Source organism: Megalops cyprinoides, chromosome 3, assembly GCF_013368585.1.
Source record: "Megalops cyprinoides isolate fMegCyp1 chromosome 3, fMegCyp1.pri, whole genome shotgun sequence".
NCBI classification, from domain to species: domain Eukaryota; kingdom Metazoa; phylum Chordata; class Actinopteri; order Elopiformes; family Megalopidae; genus Megalops; species Megalops cyprinoides.
This window is the reverse complement of record NC_050585.1, coordinates 23612034-23634237: the sequence shown is the minus strand read 5'-3', so window position 1 is coordinate 23634237 and position 22204 is coordinate 23612034. Positions and strand designations below refer to the sequence as shown.

General features: G+C 42.6%; 1 protein-coding gene across 1 annotated transcript; it reads left to right on the top strand.

Annotated features, from left to right (window-relative positions):
- Window positions 1–3478: 3478 nt before the first annotated feature.
- Window positions 3479–19566, top strand: LOC118774341 (short transient receptor potential channel 7-like). Its single transcript, XM_036523654.1, has 14 exons — window positions 3479–3672; window positions 4039–4150; window positions 5529–5727; window positions 8979–9738; window positions 10162–10383; window positions 11952–12116; window positions 13604–13820; window positions 14006–14239; window positions 14853–15117; window positions 16044–16239; window positions 16696–16917; window positions 17908–17988; window positions 18577–18652; window positions 19061–19566. The coding sequence occupies exons 4-14, from the start codon at window positions 8983–8985 to the stop codon at window positions 19198–19200; spliced, it is 2574 nt and encodes an 857-aa protein (XP_036379547.1). The 5' UTR covers window positions 3479–3672; window positions 4039–4150; window positions 5529–5727; window positions 8979–8982; the 3' UTR covers window positions 19201–19566.
- Window positions 19567–22204: the final 2638 nt, after the last annotated feature.

Sequence of the window (22204 nt, the reverse complement as noted above, 5' to 3'; positions counted from 1 at the left end):
GTTGCACACTGTAAATATTTTGTACTTTTGATAGAGGCGTCTGAAGGACACTAGTAGTATTTTTTTAAAAATACAGTGCTGTGGAAATAACCTATGTGTGGTGGTGTTTTATAGGTGTGTGTGTGTGTGTGTGTGTGTGTGTGTGTACACATGTGCATGTGTGTATGAGTTTGGGTGCATGCAGGTGCACATTTTGCCGTGTACATGCATTTGTTTATATGGAGGTTTGAGGAAGTGTGTTGGCTAGTTTCATTTTGAGAGTGAGTGAGAAAGAGAACATATTTTGACATTTATCCAGAAAATTGCACTTTAAAGAAGAGAAACCTGGCTCCACTCATCACACTGAACTATACTAAATGGAGCACCCGTCCAATACAAATCTTATATGCAGAATTCTACAGAAATATCTTACAGAAATAATGCAGGGTAGAATTAGGCCAGCTTCCCTTGGCATTTAACATCAAAAAAGAATGCCAAATATTTGGATGTGTTTAAGATAAAGTCCTCCTGAAAGGACTTCTTTCAGTCAATTTGTTTTGGAGCCCATTAGCCTGGTAATGCCTGCTAACATACACCAAGCTGTTAGGAATAGGTCATAGCCTTGGTGTCATCCTTTTTAATAGAAAAATGAATTGCATAAAGCACACCTGTGGCTGTGGAGCCCAGGGAACAGAAGCAGCTTTCCCAAGAGGATATCTGTGTGGCAGCGAGTTTGTCTTTGCTGCCTTGGAGTAGGATGTCTGCCTCAGGCCACTTTCTGAGATTGTGTTTTCCACACATTCATACAACACACAATCAGGTTACACTATAGCTGTTCCTTTACAGCCATTTTCAGTGTTCAAGCTCAGGGGCAGCTAGTCGTAACAAAGCTCTACTCCTAATCAAGAAATCGGAATCACAAAATTATGAAAGAAACCAAAAACCACAGTTTGGAACATTGGGACACTGAGACAAAATTAGAAAGCAACCCTAACCGCTTTCAGAGCCTTAGACAAAGCTACACACTGACAGAGTATTCACCATCTGAGATACAAGGCAGGGACAGATCCTGACAAGAGCCTGGCCATAGGGAAAGGCAGACATAAGAAAACATGGCTCCCAACAGAAGGCTATGTGGTCACTGTGAAAAAGGTGAGGTAGAAACATAAGAAAGACATACTTTCTCCTACACTATAATGAATTGCAAGCAATTAGGACAAAATACCCGCATTTAAAAAAGTAAATAATGAAGAGAGAGGGAGGGAGAAGCACTGCACTTTTGGCAACAGGGTGGGTGTCCAAGTAGCACAAGTACAGGAAGCATCTGTTAAGTCAGTTTAAAAATGTAAATTTTAAATATATGTGTATGTAAAAAATAGTGATAAATAAGATATATAAAATGATACAAAGCAAGCCGTGAAGTATGGCTAAACAAGATTACTTGTTTATTGCACCCTCTGCTGTTCAGGTAATGTAAGTACTGAGAGTTCATTTGGATGTTTTTGGTAGAGATTAGTAGTATAATTAGATTGTAGGTCCATGCAGACCATTGTATTAAGGTAAATCCTTTCAAGTATTTTGTTACACCCCTTTTTTTTACACTGATTGACTGACTCCTGTGTGCAGCACGCCTATGTGACTGACCGACTCCCCTGTGTACAGCATGTCTCAGTGACTGACTGACTCTGCTGTATGCAGCATGTATCTGGCTGACTAACTGTCATGTGTAGCATATTTCAGTTTATATCTGGGCACTATGGATCAGCTAGATTCCTTTTCAAATAATGAAAGATGAGCGAGGAAAACGTCACTAACAATGGAGGTGAGGAGTCACCTGAGGAAAGAGAGATGAGGAGGAGAGCAAGAAGAGGAGAGTTGGCATCCTCTGTCCTGGAGAATCTGAGTGATGTGGTGTGGAGTCCTGTAGCCTTAACACATCGTGCACACATCGCAACATGTCCTTTAGGATAATCACGTCCTTTAAGATGCCATGATGTCACCAGTGTGGTGTCCATTTTATGTCCTCATGAGGCAAAAGTAGTAAGAATTAGCATAACTTTTACAATGCATTCTGGGTAGTAACATACAGGTCTAGCTCAGGCACTCCATCTGAAGATAACACTCTGCATGGTTAAGACCTCTACACTAAATGTTACAGTCACTAAAACAGGCCAGCTGGCCTGCTGTCCTGTATAATAGTAATCAACATTAAAAAATCATCATTGATGGTGCCTTTTCATTTTGGTTGATATTAATGCAAAGTATGTTATGTTGTAAATATCTGTTTTTATTTCAGTTTATTCATTTCTAAAGGTGGTGATGGCTTTGTGTTTAGATGTATTAATATTTAATTATGAGTATAGATCTTTTCACATTATTTTTCTAGTGTATATGGTGAGCTGATTGTGCCTCGGCAGTCCTCAGCCGGCCAGCCAATCTGTCTGTGCACTAAGGGAGCACTTATGCTGTGCTATCTAGAGAGAGACGTTCACTCCAGCTCCACAGACCAGGTGGCAGAGCTTTATTACCTGCTTTTATGGCACCTGTGGGATTGCGCAATGAGTTAAGATTGGTTCTTCCCACAAACAGATAACTTCCTGTCAATGTTGAACAAATTAAAGTAATGCTGTACCCTTTTATGACATTGTTGTTCAACGGCCCTTTTTTATTTCCTTTTAATGTGATTTTATATGCAGCTTTAGAGTGTCAGTACACCTGGTCTTGCTTAATGTTGGTGTACACCTTTCGGAGGGAGAATCGAAGTCATTCATACGTACCAACAGCACAGTAGCAGTAACAGTTGTTCCTCTCTGTTTCTCTCTCACTGCAGGTGAGACATTCGAGACAAACAGTTGCCCCTGGCAGATTTTTGTGAGAGTCTCATTAACTGCTTTTCCCTTCACCCATGCGTATCCACTGCACCACTAAATGCATTCACTCTTTCTCTGAGTGGATACCGGGTGCCATTTAAAGCGCTCCTGATTAATGTGACCAGCATCACAATTTAATGCATACTTTGCAAATAAATGGGCAAAGAGGTGTATTTAATGAGTTAAATATGTAGCAGTGCTGAGGTAACTTTCACCATTTTTTATATAAGCTGACGTATATAAAAAGGAAAAAGGTAGAAAAAAGTAAAAAGTGATGTGTTATTCAATACAAAATATCTATGTGAACACTGAAGACATGCATCTCTCTCAGACAGCGGGGAGCAATGTTTTCAGGGGAGCCATGTCCTAATACAATGACAATTGTAAGTAGAAATGTTTCTTCTATTAGAATATATTAAAAATACATCATGCAATTCATCCTTGTTTGTGGACCGCAACGATCAATGTAGAGAGATGTACATTTGGTCATGTCTTGTAGGTGTATTTCTTTTCATACGTAACCCATAAAAAGTATTAAGTACAGGCGTAAGGCATGTATTGATGAAAATCTTTTTGATTTGTTGATCTTTGTTTGAGGAATTTGACTTTTCCTCTCAGTGTGGCAGCTCCGGTGCAGAAGGCTGGGGTGGCTGCTGTCCCACTGCAGCTCTGCTGTGTCCAGTGATCAGAGTGCCTGTATGCACAGCCACACGCCAGACTTCATATTGTCACACGCACCTTTGATGTCAGTGAGAAGAAAAAAAAATACATCAAAGCCCTCGGACAGATGATCTGCTTTGACATGCACAGCACCATCCATTACGTGAGCATAAGTTATTTGATGGGGTGTGTAAATTAATGTAAGGTGATTAGTTAATGTGATTTATTGTGGCTCTGCAGAAAACACATGCCCCTGTGATCCAGATGCACTTTTCTCTACTTCCTCCCAGTGTCGCCTGGGCTCCCAAACTGCTCCATGCATTGCAAATAGTGTCCAATTTTCAGAGAAAACTGACTGTTTGGTGTCTCTATGTACATATTTCTTGATGTTTTATGTCATAAAATGTATAAAATCATAATACAGTGGGTTGTCAAGAGATAAAGTGTACTTTACATGATTTAGTGCATCATGGAAGTGTGAGACCTCATGTGACACTTTTTTATACACTTTTTTTTTTCCTTTTAACAGACGAGCATCACATCAGCGTCAATCACACAGGCTACAGTTTCCACGGTTACTAAAGCAGCTACTGTCACTGCAGCTGTTGCATTTATTACAGTAGCTACAAACACTACAGCAGGTACAGTATGGTAACTTATCTACAGAGTAATGAATTTTCATCAGAAAGATCAATGCACTAGAATTTCACTTGAAACTGTTATTGGAATGAAAATGGTGCTTCTTTGGCATCCACTGAAAGGCTCTGACTTTCAGCAAAAAAAAAAAAAAATGAATTGTATAATGGGACCCTTAGCAGAGGGTTTATCTGGGTCGGGACTTGATAAACGCCAGGTGCTCTGGAGTTTGCCTTATTCACAGAGCTCCGCTACGCAACCTGCTGGCTGATAGAGTGAGATGGTGGTGATGGTTGTGGAAAAAGGCAATAATAATCTTGGTTTTGCTGGTTTATTGTCCAATATTGTTATGGGTAGTATTATTAGAATGAAATGTATGTATAACATGAAAAAGAAAAAAAAAGCTAAAGGAATATTAATTGTTTAATGGTGTGGGTCTGGTCTATCGAAGTTAAATGCATACTAAGATAGAAGGGATACATAACAGTGGGGGTGGGGGGTACATCTACATAAGCAGGGAGCAGCAGGGAGATGGAGAGTCATTTGCAAAGGAGGCCCATGAGAACATGAACATGTTCATGAGCTCATCCTCAACATGAGCTCATCCTCAACAGCTACAGCTCAACACCATCTTTATTCTTCACCATCATCCAAGCTGAGGTTTGGCCTTTTTTACCACTTTAAGAGCATTCTTATTTACTCAAAATGTCTCAGATTTATTTTTGGTGATCACAGATCTCTTTACTCCAAACTTTCATCTCAAAGCAATAAAGAAATGAACAGTCATGGTTGTTGTTCTTGTGATTTAAGATTTTATGACATTATAACCAGTTTTTATTAATCTTTATTTAATCAGATTGCCTTCTTCAAGAGATACCTAGTTTAAAAAAGCATACAAAGCCAGTAACTTACAGTCCAAGCAAGATAGGCATACAGTATCCTAATCTTATGTATTGTGAAAAAGTCTTCAAATTCATTTGGATTAATGTTAAAGCCAGTCCCCACCATAAATGGAATAGGCGGTGGATGTGGGCATTCAACAATTGTGTTTTTCGTGGACAAAAGGCGTTATGGTGTTATATGGTTTCGTAATGAATTTATGCGTTTCGTAGCACAGAAGGCATTCTGTATACGAAAAAAGGTCTGTTACATTTAAAATAATACATTTTAAACCCTATAGTGGTCGACTGTCCGTCAAGCCCAATGTGGACCGCAGAAATCTCTCTCTCTCTCTCTCTCTCTCTCTCTCTCTCTCTCTCTCTCTCTGTGTGTGTGTGTGTGTGTGTGTGTGTGTGTGTGTGTATGTGTGTGTTTGATTATCACTCTGCACCTGTGTGTATGTACGTACAATATTCCGTCTCTCCAAGAGCCGCCGGATACCAGAGGAGAGCGACACTTCCTGTCACGACCACCCGCTCATTCGCGTTCATGTAAGCCCGGTCACTCTTCTCCTCTCTCCGCGACGGTACACCTCCGTAGCTCGTCGCCGTGTGTCCTCTTAAACAGCGAGTTCCTCGGCTCCCTCCCCCCGTAACAGATCATTGTGCTCACACCTGCATTCTCATCGAAGCGCCTTTGGCAGGTATGGACACTTCTCTGGAGTGCACGACAAGCAGCCACAAAGACAATTTCTGCTCTGCCAGTGCTATACTTACCTTTTACTAATGTACGTTAGAATTTTGAAGAGAACAATGGCGCATTTCAAAATCACAGGCTGCGATTTCCACTGAAGTATACCCTTGTGGATTATATTTAAAAAAAAAAAAAAAAAAAACGTACCAGTTCGGTCTCATTTACATTTCGGACAAAACTGTGCTTCGCTGCAAACGTAAGTAGGATGATTAAAAAGTGTAGTCGGTGCGCACCGGTCTAATCTAATAGAAATGTGTTTAATATTTCTTTATAATTACAATGAAGACTAAAGCAGTTCCCGATGAGCATGGGATGAAACTAGTCAAATTTACAGGTGCCGCGTTTCATAATCTTTGTGTTCTGGTTTCTGGTAATCGACTATTTGTTAATTTGTAAACTTAACGAAAAACGTGGGTCGAAACTTGTTTAAACGTCACATACCATTCACTTGTAAATGCGTAAATGTTATCTGATTTCGGCCAGTATGGAAAAATTAATAAATAAACTGTTTATTTACTAATTCATGTTTAGTAAATAAACTTTCAACTAACGTCACATTCAGATCAGTACTCAGTTAAAATATCTCAATCAATGAAATAATAACAGCTTTTCTCCTGCACCAGTGTCGGAGGAATCTGGACAATTTTTATATTCAGTCCAGTGCAGAAAAATTAGAGATGTTCTACATCCTACATCCACATACTGTTGACATTGTGTGCAATAGGAAGTGAACATGATATGAGGATGGTCAGTTATCCTTCAGTCATTGTAAAGTTGAGTCAGGTCATGGCATCCAGTATCCTTCAGGCTGAGGGTGCTGTAGGAGTACTCCGGGAGACAGCATGGTGCTCAGGAAGAGATCGGGGACATCACTGAGTGTTCAGAGAGTTGATGAGAGAGAAGAGTCATGAACGCATCTGTATTTTATGACTTTCCAGATTGTCATAAGTAATGTAAAAGGAAATATCGCTTTGTCTGCTGGTTTCTTTCAATCTGCTTTCATGGTTATTGTTACTGTAAGCATGTGAGCGCAACAGCAGGGGTACAAGGCAGGGTGCCCCTGTTGCTCAATAAGAAAGACAAAGTTTTTCATCAGACTTCACAGCAGTGTAGCCTTGGTACAGAGACACTGCAGAGAGCGTGCAGAGATTAAAATGTTTTATAGAAAGAGCATAGAGATGAATGTGAGATGTGAAGGTGGGATACAGATATATAGAAACCGTATAAAGGCAGTGCAGAAATGAAACAGAGATGGTGCAAAGATGGTGTAGACAGTGCAGATGGTGTAGAGATGATCTGACATTTGTGTATATGAGATGAATAAAGAGGATACGGGAGTCGGTCATTCATAGAACTGAGGGTTCAGCGGCTTTACATTTTTTAGGATTACAGTGGAAAGATCTGCAGTTCATAAATATCCCTAATTACAAAGTGAATGATGCACCACTCATTTCAATATTCAGAGGGGAGCAGAAATGTGCTCTGTGCAGTTGACTGTGATAAGCACCTTTGCAGGATTCATTCATGTACTCCCCCTCAGTCTTTTTTTTACTGCAGGCTAAGTTGCTGGATCCCTGTCATTTTCCAGTTGTGAAATCTCATGTTGATCATCTCCATAAAGTCTCTTGTTGTCCAATCACAACATGGGCTAACTATAACAGGGTGTTGCTTCTACTGTGGGAAGATTTCAATTTGATAACTCGCTAGATTTAGTCTGAGATGTAGTAAGATACCCTTTACAGTGTCTGCCACATCACATATTTTGATTTCTTTACTATTGATTTTACAGTGTGGAGACACATTCCAGGTGTCAGGGCCTCTAAAGAGAGTAAATGCTGACGAGCAGCAATATCAGCGGCAACCGAGGAGGCCAGCATTGGTTTTTTTGAGAAGTATACTTAGTGTATAAGAAGTACTGAGATGTCTGATTGGCTACTAATTCATAAGTGATTATTCAGATGCCTGTTGTCCTTCTAGCCAACAGAGGGCACTGGAGCCTTACGAGGTGGAAGTGGTGAAGGGACAAGATCTTGTTCTGTATTATGGCCAATGGAAAGCATTGCTCATTGAGGAAGTAGTCATGTCAGTAGTTTGAGAATATCATAGAGTTAATCCACAATGATACCCAAACTAGTTTATACATCTGTGGTTTTCTTTAATTTACTGTTTAATGACAAATTGTCTGATGAAGTTCAATTAGAAGTTCCCATTTTACATTTGCATTTATTCATTTGGCAGACACTTTCATCCAAAGCGACTTACAAGTGTGGTAATACAACACAAGCAGAAAAACCATAAGGAGTCGACAATATTAGAAGCACTGCATGACCAGGTTTCAATGGTTGGCCAGAAAATTTGAATTCAATTTGTCATTACCTGACCTGTGAATATGAATTTAAGATAAATGGAAAGCAGTAACACTTCTGTAGTTGCTATAGTATTTTTTAAAAATGCAATAAATTAGTCTGGCTTCTCACAAATTCAACTGGCTGGTAAATTTTTTCATCTGCCAGCCACCCTGGCTGGTGGACCAAGATGTTAATTTCAGCATTTAAGCAGCTAGGTCCTGCTGGTTCAGTCTTCAGATGCTATAACAGAAACTCAGGAAGACAATAGATGAAAGGGGATTCCATATCCTGTGAAACATGTGAGAGATTGCAGGGGTTCTGCACGGTCTAATCATATTAACAGTCTCTGTTACTGACTCTGATCTTCACCGATAATAATCACACTAACAGCCTCTGGCACTGACTCTGAGTTGTACCGACAAAAATCATGCTAACACTCTCTGGCACTGACTCTGATTTGTACTGACAATAATCACGTTAACAGCCTCTGGCACTGACTCTGATCTTCCTTGATAATAATCACACTAATAGCCGTGGGCACTGACTCTGATCTTCACTGGCAATGATCATGCTAACACCCGCTGGCACTGACTCTATGATTATACCCATGGTTTCTACCATTCCAATCTCCCCTGTTGCTACTCATCTTATTATATCTTCTTTGCTCTTCTTTTGTCTTTCCCTCTCTTACTCTCCAGCTCTCCTTCCCTCTTTCTCTCTCATTGTTTCCTGTCTTTCTCAGGCCAGAAAAGAGTCATTCTCTTCCTCCTTCCTCTTCCTATCTCCTCTCTCTCCCTATCCCTCTCTCCCTTTCTCCCTCCTCTCTCCCTCCTTCTTCCTCCATGTCTCACAGTGAGATGATGCACCGTCGGCACACGACGCTGCGCGAGAAGGGCCGCCGGCAGGCCATCCGCGGCCCGGCGTACATGTTCAACGAGCGAGGCACCAGCCTGACGGCGGAGGAGGAGCGCTTCCTGGACGCCGCCGAGTACGGCAACATCCCCGTGGTGCGCAAGATGCTGGACGAGTCCAAGACCCTCAACTTCAACTGCGTGGACTACATGGGCCAGAATGCACTGCAGCTGGCGGTGGGCAACGAGCACCTGGAGGTGACGGAGCTGCTGCTGAAGAAGGAGAGCCTGGCGCGGGTGGGCGACGCCCTGCTGCTGGCCATCAGCAAGGGCTACGTGCGCATCGTGGAGGCCATCCTGGGCCACGCCGCCTTCGCCGGCGGCCTGCGCCTCGCCCTCAGCCCGCTGGAGCAGGAGCTGCGCGACGACGACTTCTACGCCTACGACGAGGACGGCACGCGCTTCTCGCAGGACGTGACGCCCATCATCCTGGCGGCGCACTGCCAGGAGTACGAGATCGTGCACATCCTGCTGATGAAGGGCGCCCGCATCGAGAGGCCGCACGACTACTTCTGCAAGTGCGGCGAGTGCGCGGAGAAGCAGCGGCGCGACTCCTTCAGCCACTCCCGCTCCCGCATGAACGCCTACAAGGGCCTGGCCAGCCCCGCCTACCTGTCGCTGTCCAGCGAGGACCCCGTGCTCACCGCCCTGGAGCTCAGCAACGAGCTGGCGCGGCTCGCCAACATCGAGACCGAGTTCAAGGTGAGGGTCACCTCTTAGGGGCGCAGTCAATCTGCTTGTCTGTCTGTGTTTTAGATTAATAACGCTGTTTGTGTTTTAATACTTGTGTCAGTCAGCCTCAGAAGGCATACATGAGGGAACAGATTAAGTTCATCAGGTCATTGTACACATGGCTTAGAACAATTTATGTTTAGTACCAGGTGGTTATTTGTCATCTCTCTAGAAATGAATGAAAAAGCCACTTAAGGAGGAGGAGTAAGGAGAGTAAGGAGACAGAGAGTTACGTCATTTCTGTATTCTCATTTTAATCTCCCTCTAATGCAGAATTTGTCCAAAAGGCTTTGTGTAAATTATTTTCAAATCCAGTCATTCCTTTTTTAATCTAAAACAACTAAAAAATCTAAGTCGCTGTCCCCTTCTCTCTGTCTCTCCCTCTCTTTGCAGAATGAGTACAGGAAGCTCTCTATGCAGTGTAAGGACTTTGTAGTGGGGGTGCTGGACCTCTGTAGAGACACAGAGGAGGTGGAGGCCATATTGAATGGAGATGTGGACCAGGCCCCACCCAATGCCCACACCCACTTCTGCCTCAATCAGTCCCTGTCCAGTGACCATGCCCGACCCTGCCTCAGCCGGGTCAAACTTGCCATCAAGTATGAGGTCAAAAAGGTGAGATTAACGTCTCTCTCTGCACCTGCCTATCACTTAACTCTTAGAATAGTACCTTTCCATAAATAAATTATTTATAACCACTTCACTTTCAATCTATCACACAGAACCACTCCTCTTCCTCAGTCTATCACACAGAACCACTCCTCTTCTTCAATCTGTCCATCACACAGAACCACTCCTCTTCCTCAATCTATCACACAGAACCACTCCTCTTCCTCAATCTATTACACAGAACCACTCCTCTTCCTCAATCTGTCCATCACACAGAACCACTCCTCTTCCTCAATCTATCACACAGGACCACTCTTCTTTACCTCCATCTTCATGTCAGTCTAAGACTCTTGTGTGTAATAGTAACGTTGGAAACTTCCAGCACGTTGCAGTGCTGAGCTCTGTAATTTTCCTTGTGTGCACAGCAGTTGTCGGAGTCTGTTGACACACTGATTCTCAGTCCTGCTCCTGGGGGCCCACTGTCCTGTATCTTCTATCTATCTTTGCTCTACCTACCTGACTGAACTCATCAGTGGCACTTTTGATTAGCTGAGCACACCTGATTTAATCAAGAGCATGTTAATCACACTAATCAGGTGTGTTTGGAGCAAGGATGGATAGAAGATATGTAGGGCAGTGGGCCTCCTGTCTGTTAGAATCAGGACCTCTAGTGTCAGACAGGTGCTAATATCACTACATCAGGGTAAGAGCTAGTTGAAAAAGACTTAAGGATGTCATGGCTGTGTGAGCTCAGACACTTTCCCTGGACATGTATTTTTTGCTAAATCCCCCATGTTTAGCTATTTAATTGAAAAATGAATTAATTCACCAAATTATTTACCCAATCAGACAGTTTTGGTATAATTGCAAATAAGATACAGTAAGATACAGTACATTTACTATTCCTAATTTTAACCTCTGTAATGATTCAGTGCGTGATTTTATAATTCATTCGATTCATTATTGAGGATTTGTAGATGACACAGGAGATTGTATGCTTTCATTCCAACCTGCAGCTGAGTGCTTTTAATTAAATTAGCATAACAGCAAGAGCGACATTTAAACAATCACATTAACAACTTTAATGATGCACAATTTAAAATAGGGACACAGGCTTTGTCGACATAAAAGATTTATTGATTTCTAAGTAAACAGGGAGCTTTACTGGAAGCCAGGCCTCTGAGCAGAATGAGTAACACATGTCTGACATGCCTTTATCCTCAAGTCCTTTGCCTGGAATGAAATTATGCCACATGACTACTTAGGGACAGATGTGAAATGAGATGCCCTCCTCAGCATCTGCACAAACGTACAAGGGCAGAGCAGTTTCTACCCATGTGCTGGTTTAAATCAGGGACTAGACAACATAGCTTGTATCTCTGAAGTCATAGAAAACTGTGAATATCCTGAACAAATGTTGCTGTCTAGTGAGTTGACATGGATTAAAGTTGAGCACATAACTGAACCTCTGTACTTGGTTTTGTCTTCCTCTGTACTCCTCTTCCAGTTTTTTCTATGTACATGTGCAGTTTGGATATAGCTGTGTTTAGATTGTAGCCTTTGTACTGTTGCAGTTTGTGGCCCACCCAAACTGCCAGCAGCAGCTGCTGACCCTGTGGTATGAGAATCTGTCTGGACTGCGGCAGCAGTCTGTTGGGGTGAAGTGCTGGACAGTGCTTGGGGTGATGGTGGGACTGCCCTTCTTGGCCATGGCCTACTGGATCATGCCCTGCAGCAAGGTACAGCTTCACTTGTTGGTCTAATCAGTTCACACCTTCCTCCAGCTGACCTTCAAACTACATCTGACATGTATATATACTTGTTACTAGGGCCCTCAGATGTTCATGACCACATGACCCATGGGGAGGTAACACTGTGTTTCATTCAATGTCCTCCCTGGTTCACTGTAGGCACTCAGTTATCAGTAGTGTTAAAACAATCAGCACAGTCACAAGACTGATTATAAACTTCGTGACTAATTGTGACAGTTTAAAAAACAATCATTTGCCTATAGAGAGGGGGAAGAAGAATAACAAACATCAAGCACATCCACAACAATGTGCATAGCTTTGAACAAAAGAGTATCCATGGGATACACTGCATACAGATGGATTTAATTTATTTTGTGCAATTTACAGTTTATTTAAATCATATGCCAAAGACAACAATAGACCAGCATTCACAATCACAAAACATACAAAATTAAAGTCTGTGATGCACAAGGCCAAGGGGGAAATATAATTCAACAGATTCAGGGGAAAAGACTGCCCTGAACAGAGACTGGATGTTGTTTGTCATTTGACAGATGCATTCATAAATGCAGATGTTCTCCATGGTTTTCTTTAACCAACAATTATCTCTTAGTTCCCAATTTTTTAAAACTTTGATTAGAAATGTTTATCCTGTTTGTCATTTTTATAAACAGAAAACCCCAAACGTGATTTATAGAGAAGGATGTCTGTATTGCTCCGCCCCTTAAAAGGTTTCTTATTAGTCCTAAATTCAAGTTAACCTTTTTGTTTATTATGTCACAGCAGCCATTTACAGTCACAGAGCAGCACTCGCTGCTAGGGATGTGTCAAAGCCTCTGTCTGAATCAAAGACCACGTGTCTATAGTTAAAAATCATAACGGTCTGTAACAGTTATAGCCTTTATATGCCATTTATATTTACCTGTGGCCTATACAGATGATGTTTATATATACCTATGGCCTATATATGACATGTATACTTACCTGAACAGCAGCATCAGCAGTCCCTCAGCCTGCACTCTGATGGCTCTGAGGTCAAGTAGAGACCAGTGCAAAATAGTAGGAGAATATGAACTTTGTCACACTGTAATCAGATTTAGAGTCCTCTTCTTAGATTAGCACCTAGATTATGGATAAATGTGGATTTTCAGTGGAGGATGAGAGATTAAATGTAATCATCTGAGTCCTAATTATCTCAGTTCTGTTTTTGTGACCAACATGTCTCATGTGGCATATCTGCAGGTGTTGGAGGGGAGTTTGTGTGTGTGCCTGTGCATATGTGTGTATGTATGCGCGCGTGTGTGTGTGTGTGCGCATGTGCAATTCTGATGAGATGATATGTTTGAGGCATTGTGGTAAGGCAAAGGGTCAGAATCTGTTTCAATTGTATTGATATGTGCTCTAATGTTGTTGAAAATGGTACTTGAAAAAAGTCCTCCTGCAGCTGGTTCTGATGGTTCTGCTTCCTCTTGCAGCTGGGTCAGATCTTGCGCAGCCCTTTCATGAAGTTTGTGGTGCACGCCGTGTCCTTCACCGTCTTCCTGGGGCTCCTGGTGGTGAACGCCTCAGACCGATTCGAGGGGGTCAAGAACCTCCCCAATGAGACCATCACCGATCACCCCCGGCAGGTCTTCCGGGTCAAGACCACCCAGTTCTCCTGGACTGAGATACTGATCATGAAGTGGGTGCTGGGTGAGTGGGATCTGTTAGTCAGATCTGTGATAGAGAGTCTGTGACAATCAGTGTTGGGTGGATTTTAAAGCATGGTCAGAGTATAAGAAGATTTAGGTTTCAGGGATGATCTGGTCAGTGTGTAAGGAGACCTCTGTGTTTCAGGGATGATCTGGTCAGTGTGCAAGGAGATGTCTGTGTTTCAGGGATGATCTGGTCAGAATGTAAGGAGATCTGGGCGGACGGGCCTCGGGAGTACCTGATGCACCTGTGGAATGTTCTGGACTTTGGCATGCTGTCAATCTTTGTAGCATCTTTTACGGCTCGCCTCATGGCCTTCCTGAAGGCATCCAAAGCCCAGCTGTATGTGGACCTGCACGTGTCCAACAACGACCTGTGCAATGCCTCCCTGCCCACCGATGTGGCCTACTTCACCTACGGTCAGTGCAACTGGTACTGCTCACCAAGTAGTGCTGGTCAGTAGCATTAGTAAGTACTTCTGGTCAGAAGTGCTGGTCAGTACTGATGGTCGTTAATGGCAGTTGGTAGTGCTGGTCAGTAATATTGGTCAGTATTGCTGGTCACTACTGCTTATCAGTAACATTGATCAGTAGTTTGTCAGTACTGTTGAACAGTAATGTTACCCAGTAATTTTGGTCAATAGTGTAGGTCATGTTGGTTAGTCCTGCTAGTTTTGCGTAAGACTGGTCAGTAATGTTGGACAACAGTGCTGGTCAGTAGTCCATGCTGCTTTGAGAGAAGAAGGTGTGTGGTAATATTGCAAATTATCATTGCCTCTGAACAGAACAAATTAACAACAGTTCCACTGAGGCAATCTCACTGTAGCTAAATAAACATCTCTCTCCTTGTCCCCCCTCTGTCTCTCTATAGCTGTCTCCTTGTCTCTAAACAAATTTATTTTCAAATATGCTTTACTGGTACGATCTCTCAAAAGTCAGTGTTGCCAAACCATTTAACACACAATAATACAAATAAATTAACCTGCATCGATTAAAAATAAACTCTTCCCTCTCCCATCCTCCCGTTTCTCAGCCAGGAGCAGGTGGATGCCCTCTGACCCTCAGCTCATCTCTGAGGGGCTGTACGCCATCGCCGTGGTGCTCAGTTTCTCCCGAATCGCCTACATTCTACCCGCCAATGAGAGCTTCGGCCCGCTGCAGATCTCTCTGGGACGAACGGTCAAGGACATCTTCAAGTTCATGGTCATCTTCATCATGGTGTTTGTGGCCTTCATGATTGGCATGTTCAACCTGTATTCCTACTACCTGGGAGCCAAATACAACCCTGCCTTCACTACGTGAGTGTCTGGGTGTACACAGCAGAATGTCACTCCGTATCCAATGAAAAGCGAGCACTGTTATGAAAGCAATAAAGCTGTGCCTGAACTATTGAAATGCATGTTATACATGTGGAAAACATGCAGACAGTCTGTCATCTGCAGAAACCCGACTTTGTTAGTCCTGCTGTCCAAAACATACTGCATGCGTAGATATCATCATATTTATCTGAAAAACAGTCAGAATAATAAACATCAGCATTACTACTGAATTCCTCCACAGAGAGGCATATCTACAAATATAACATTAAAATATTCAAATATGTAACTTGTGATTTTTATATATTGCAATATATTTCTGATTTCTGCTAATATATTTTACTTATGTTTTATATTCCCAGGCTGAACAGTGTATTTCTCAATATATTACAATATATTATTTCCAAGTGGGTATAATATTAGGAACACACATTAAATCAACAGGAAAAAAAGATGGCAAGGGTGATTAAATCCAGATATGCAAATTTGCAAAGTCCAGCTCTCTCCATTTGCTCAATGCAATATCTATAAACATTTCACAAACCCTAGGGGAGCATGAAAGTGATAAACTGATGTTCTTACAACAGGCATCTGTAACAGCTCATCCAATCACATGACGCCCGCAGGCAGTGTATATTTTGGCCATTAGACTTAAGAATTCTATTTAATCCCCCACTGACATAATCTTGTCTCCACGGCAATAATCCCATGTTCATTTAAGCATGTGTGTGTATGCATGTATGTGTGTGTGTGTGTATGTGTATGTGTGTGTGTGTGCGTGTGCGTGTGTGCGTGTGTGTGCATATGCATCTGTGTCTGCATGTGTGTGTGCTTTTCTGTGTGTGTGAGTGTGTGTCTGTCTGTGTTTGCTTGTGTGTGTGTGTGTCCATGTGTGTGTGTTTCCCCAGGGTGGAGGAGAGCTTTAAGACTCTGTTCTGGTCAATATTCGGACTGTCTGAGGTCATCTCTGTGGTTCTGAAGTATGACCACAAGTTTATCGAGAATATTGGTTACGTGCTGTATGGCGTCTACAACGTCACCATGGTGGTTGTCCTCCTCAACATGCTGATCGCCATGATCAACCACTCATATCAGGAGATTGAGGTGAGATCTATCATCAATAATCAATATCACCTGCCAAGAGATCAAGGTGAAAACAAACCAGTCAAGTATGAAGTCAACAGTCTAGTATCGAATACTTCAAGGAAATTGAGATGAACTCAATAATCAGTAACTCCACTAATAACAAGCAACAATAACCAATCTGCTTAGGGGATTGAGGTGAGAATACAATACAGAAAATAACCCATGAATCATTCCAGATCAACATTCATAATCAGGAATTGTAATCAGATTGGCCTCAGCCATTGTTGCAAATGTCACAAGCTTTCGCATAGTCATTACTGATTCAGTCCATCTGTGCCTCAGGAATTGTGACATGGCTAGTGTTTCCTATGCATGTTTCATTTTGTCTTGTGATAAACTGCCAACTGCAACCTCGAGACCCATGGTTGAGAAACGGTCCTGCTCTGTGTGTGTGTGTGTGTGTGCGGTCCCCAGGAGGATGCCGATGTGGAGTGGAAGTTTGCCCGTGCCAAGCTGTGGCTGTCCTACTTTGACGAGGGCAGGACCCTGCCTGCCCCATTCAACCTGGTGCCCAGCCCCAAGTCCTTTTACTATTTTGTGCTGAAGACCAGGGCGTGTCTGATCAGACTGTGCAAAGCGGGGAGCAGGAGGGCAGACAGCGAGCTGGAGATGGGAATGCTCAACTCACATCCAAAGGTCAGAGGGCAAAGGGGCGGAGCTCCAGGCGACAGCCTCTGATCCATGTCACACCCACACACAAAACCACAAATCAGCACATACAAGTACACGTCATTGCATACGAACATGTCAACATACATGAACACACAATAGAAGTGAACACAAATCATATATATGCCTCAGCGTATATGCACACACATGCCTATGCACAGCTTTGTTTGACACTGTGATGTAGTTTAGACACTGACAACCTCAGAGCTCCATATTTGTCCCTGGTCTGTCAATGGTAGGCATTACACTGATAAAATGCAGAGAGGAAAGACGACAAAGGTGTTTGAGTCAGCTTGTTGACAATTTTGCTGTCACCAGAACAGATGTCAACACTCAACTTTGTTCTCACTGTTCAAACTTAATAACTAAATGAATTTATGGTTTATTAGAATATGCCAGTAAGTACCAGGGAGTGAAGACTGAGAGAACAGCAGAGTGATCAGTTTCCTCAGGGCTGATGAATATGATAAGTATTGTCAAATACATGTTTCCTGGGTTACTCTAGTCTGAGAAAATCAGTTTTGTATGTTGTATGTAGGGTGGCAGCGTAGCATTGTGGTAAGGAGCAGGGCTCATTACTGAAAGTTTGCTGGTTCAGGTCCTCTCTGGGACACTTTTGCTGTACACTTACAAAAGGTACTTAGCCCAGAATTGCCACAGTAAGTATCCAACTGCGTAAATGGATAATGTAAAAACTGTAGCCTATATAAGTTGCTCTGGATAAGGGCGTAATGTAATGTTAGGCAGTAATGTAATGTAGTGTAGGGGTTTTAGATGTCAACCCAGGAGTGAGTGTGGGTTTTGTTTCCGGGACACAGCTTTTAGATTAATTACATATTTGCAGTTTCAAGCTACTGGGGTTCTGAACACATCTCACCTTGCCACCCCTTATCTGTGTTTGTTTGTGTGCTTTTACACTTTCACTTTATTCAGTTGTTTGTTTTCCTCATATTTCAGCTGAATCATCACAGACGTCGCCCAAGAACACAAGACAAATTTACTCTGAAGAAACCCATAAATAACCCAACCAGATACCAGGTGCAGTCACCTCTATAAATCTTACACCTGCATTGTCACTCAAACCCACACCCTAGAACCCAAACCACCTACATCTTCACACTAGCCCTATACCATCTACGTCACACACTAACCTTATGTATCACCTTGTCACGCCCTAGTGTGGGTGGTGTCCAGGTTAGCCATGGGCAGTGCAGCATAAACCGGTGCGGATGAAAGATGTTCCTGTTCCTGACACAACTGTGGGGTATTTATATACAGTACTCCATCATAACCTATATACATTTGCAATAAAATATGTTTACTGAAAACAAAACAAATATAGGATCACTGGAGGCGCCTCTCTCAGCCTTCTCCCCTCAGGTCACCCCCACGATCCTCATGAAATCGGGTGGTTGATCCCCTTCTATGGCATCTACAGATGCACTAACCCTGTAGTACCTATATCCTCATACCAACCCTATAGTATCTATCTATATTCCACACTAACCCTATATGAACTATATCCTATACTAACAAACAGCACCTTAATCATCCTCTCCCTCTCATCTGTCCCCCCCCCCCCTTCTTCCACCCTCCATCCTTAATGCTGTCCTTTATCTGCTGCAGAAACTAATGAAGCGGCTTATTAAACGTTACGTCCTGAAGGCCCAGTTCGACAGGGAAAATGATGAAATAAATGAAGGTAAAGGTGATCCTGTATGCTTCAAAACAAGCAGATTATATTAAACCATTCCTAAAACATATCTGCGCTAAATGTGTGCCATGTGGAGAAAATTCACTGTCTGGAATTGGACTTGTACCACAGTCTGCATCATGGAAATGCAGTTAGTGTCCCCTGTGACTGATTATAAAACTCAAACAAAGAGGCTCTTGCAACATCCTGTGAAATAACACTAAGCTCATAATGAAAAACAAGCATTATTGTGTTAAGCGCTGTCCCTGGGTGAGTTCTTTATTGACCTATCCAGCTGCCTGCTGGCTTACTGGCCTAAGCTAGTGTGAGATTGATTAGTATTGTGTGTCTGGCTGGCCATGTATTGGAGGTGTGCCTGGAACATGTGTTGGACGTGACTGGTTGTGTTTCTTGCAGGTGAACTGAAGGAGATCAAACAGGACATCTCCAGCCTGCGGTACGAGCTGCTGGAGGAGAAGTCTCAGGCCACGGGCGAGCTGGCTGACCTCATCCAACAGCTCAGCCACAACCTCACAAAGAACACAAAGCAACCCTGAGAGGACTGCACCTCACCAGAGAGAGGGAAACAGAGGAAGGTGAAGAAAAGGACAGATGGAGAGAAGGGAAGGCAGAGCAAGAGGCAAAGGGAAATGGAGAAAGGGGGAGTGATGGAGAGATGGGTGGAGAAAGGTGACAGAGAGCAGGAGTTCATGTGATGTAGTGACAAATTAGATTTGTGCTGCCTTTGTGAGAGGTTGCAGTCACGTTTAAAGGGTTGTGGTGTTAGGCATCTTTTTCAGTTGGTCTCATAAGGCAGCCACAGCTGGAGACTCGAATGGCAGAAATGACATTTCCTCTTATTTATTAAAGGTTTTATTATATACAGAACATTGTATTATATTATACACTATATACACGGCATACAGGGGGAAACAGAGGGGAGAGAACTGTGAAAACCCGTTTTTGCATTCATAAAGAGACAAAAAAATCCAAGTAAATATGATTTGTTTTGCACACTCCATTATGAAGAAATGTCTTATATTTTATGTTTGAATATACAGTCCATTTTCACTGCTGAATTTCTTCTGCTGTTGTGATTAAAACCCAGCAGGGACCTGTCTACCCAGGAGCCTTCCTGACATTAGTCAGACAATCAACACCTTCAATTATCTTACTGTAGCTACTCATACCCTTACCTGACAGTACCTTACCTCACCTGACCGGATTGTGCCTAATCTGTCTGTGTTTCATATAATCTGTATAAATTTAAACTGTATAAATGGATAACATTGTGAAAAATTGTAACCTATGTAAGTCACTGTAGATAGCAGAGTATGCTAAATGACATTAATGTAATGTAGTCTGCCCTGTATGAAAGTACATAAGGACAGACATTAGTGCAGTTCATGTGTTCAGTTTACAGTAGACTCGGTGATACAGCTACAGGGGAGAGGATTTAATGTGAAAGAAAGAAACAAAGAAAAGAAAGCTTTAATTTGTTGTCATGTCATTATATATTTGTGTGTCTAGTTTTTTATAGACTGTTGAAATCACAACTGCATTTCAGGGTTTTTCCAGGGTTAAACACATTCCAGTGTTACCTGCTATGTCTGACATGTCCATAAGATCAATTTCAAAATATTAAAAAGTATTTCCAAAAGCTACTCCAACATGCTTTTTATAAGTCTCTGTGTTTTATACACCTTATTAACCGTGGCCTACATATATACACTATATGGCCAAAATGTATACAAAAAGTATGTGGACACCTGTCCATCACACCTATATGACATCCCGTTCCAAAACCATGGACATTAATATGGAGTTGCCCCCCCCCCCCCTTTGCAGCTATAAGAGCCTCCACTCTTCTGAGAAGGCTTTCCACAAGATTTTGGAGTCTGTCTGTGGGAATTGTGTCCATTCAGCCAAAAGAGCATTTGTGAGGTCGGGCACTGATGTTGGACAAGAAGGCCTGGCTTGCAATCAGCGTTCTAATTCATCCCAAAGGTGTTCAAATGGGGTTGAGGTCAGGGCTCTGTGCAGGCCACTGGAGCTCCTCCACACCAAATTCGTCAAACCATGTCTTCATGGACATTGCTTTGTGCTCAGGGGCTCAGTCATGCTAGAACAGAAAGGGGCCTTCTCCAAACTGTTGCCACAAAGTTGGAAGCGTACAATTGTCTAAAATGTCTTTGTATGCTGTAGCATTAATGCTACCCTTCACTGGAACGAAGGGGCCTAGCCCAAACCCTGAAAAACAGCCCCAGACCATTGTCCTTCCTCCACCAAACTTTACAGTAGGCACTGTGCACTGGTGCATTCTCTTGGCATCCGCCAAACCCAGATTCATCCATCAGACTGCCAGATAGTGAAGCGTGATGAGAATGCATTTCCACTGCTCCAGAGTCCAGTGGCGGCGTGCTTTGCACCACTCCAGCCATCGCTTGGCATTGCGCATAGTGATGTTGGGCTTGTGTGCAGCTGCTCAGCCATGGAAACCCATTTCATGAAGCTCCCAATGCACAGTTCTTGTGCTGATGTTGCAGCCAGAGACAGTTTGGAACTCTGTAGTGAGTGATTCAACAGAGGATAGGCGTTTTTTATGTGCTACGTGCTTCAGCACTCGGTGGCCCCGCTCTGTAAGTTTGCATGGTCTACCACCTCATGGTTGAGCTGTTGTTGCTCGTAGACGCTTCCACTTGACAATAATAGCACTTACAGTTAACCAGGGCAGATCTAGCTGGGCAGAAATTTCACGAACTGACCTGTGGCAAAGATGGCATCCTATGACAGTGCCATGTTTAAAGTCACTGAGCTTTCCAGTACGACCCATTCTACTTCCAAGGTTTGTCTATGGAGATTGCATGGCTATGTGCTTGATTTTATGCACCTGTTAACAATCGGTGTGGCTGAAACACCTGAACTTAATAATTAGGAGGGGTGTCCACATACTTTTGGCCATATAGTGTATGTGTATGTACTTTATATATGTATATAGAGTATTTATTGCATCTTGCAAATTATCTTTTTCAATTTGTGTGAAACAATCCCAAAATTAGTCCATTTACTCTGTTTACTGAGTTTACTGAAAAGCTATACAACATCCTTTATCTGACTCTCTGTAAATGCCTCCTACCTGCTTTGCTTCAGAAAGTTTCTCTCCAAGCTGATGAGCCGCTGACTGAAAACCAACTTACTCACTGCACTCCAAAGATCTGAAGTGATTGCATTTTCACTGCATGAGGTAAGAGGCTCATTGGCTTCCATGTCACGTGCAAGGAGAGGACAAGTGGGACCAGCATGTTCATTTTCTCTTCCACAGCCACTGCCTACAGTGCCACTGAAAATGTTCTTATAAATTTCAATGGGGAACACTAGAGAATTATAGCTAGAACCGCTCTGGAAAAGGATCATGGGTAAGGCATTGGAAAAGGGTCCCATTTCTGAGAAAGGCTCTGATGTCTTTGACAACTGTAGAAGGTAATATAATAACATCAATGGGCAGTTTTAAATCTCAAATTATTAAATTATTGTGGAGGCATTGTGGGAGCAATGGTTCTC

Excerpts from the sequence above, each read along its gene's own strand:
- LOC118774341 (XM_036523654.1), top strand. The coding sequence starts at position 8,983 with ATGATGCACCGTCGGCACACGACGCTGCGCGAGAAGGGCCGCCGGCAG. Across the intron at positions 13,821-14,005 it reads GATCATGAAGTGGGTGCTGG|GGATGATCTGGTCAGAATGT; the intron begins GTGAGTGGGATC and ends TCTGTGTTTCAG. Across the intron at positions 15,118-16,043 it reads TACAACCCTGCCTTCACTAC|GGTGGAGGAGAGCTTTAAGA; the intron begins GTGAGTGTCTGG and ends GTGTTTCCCCAG.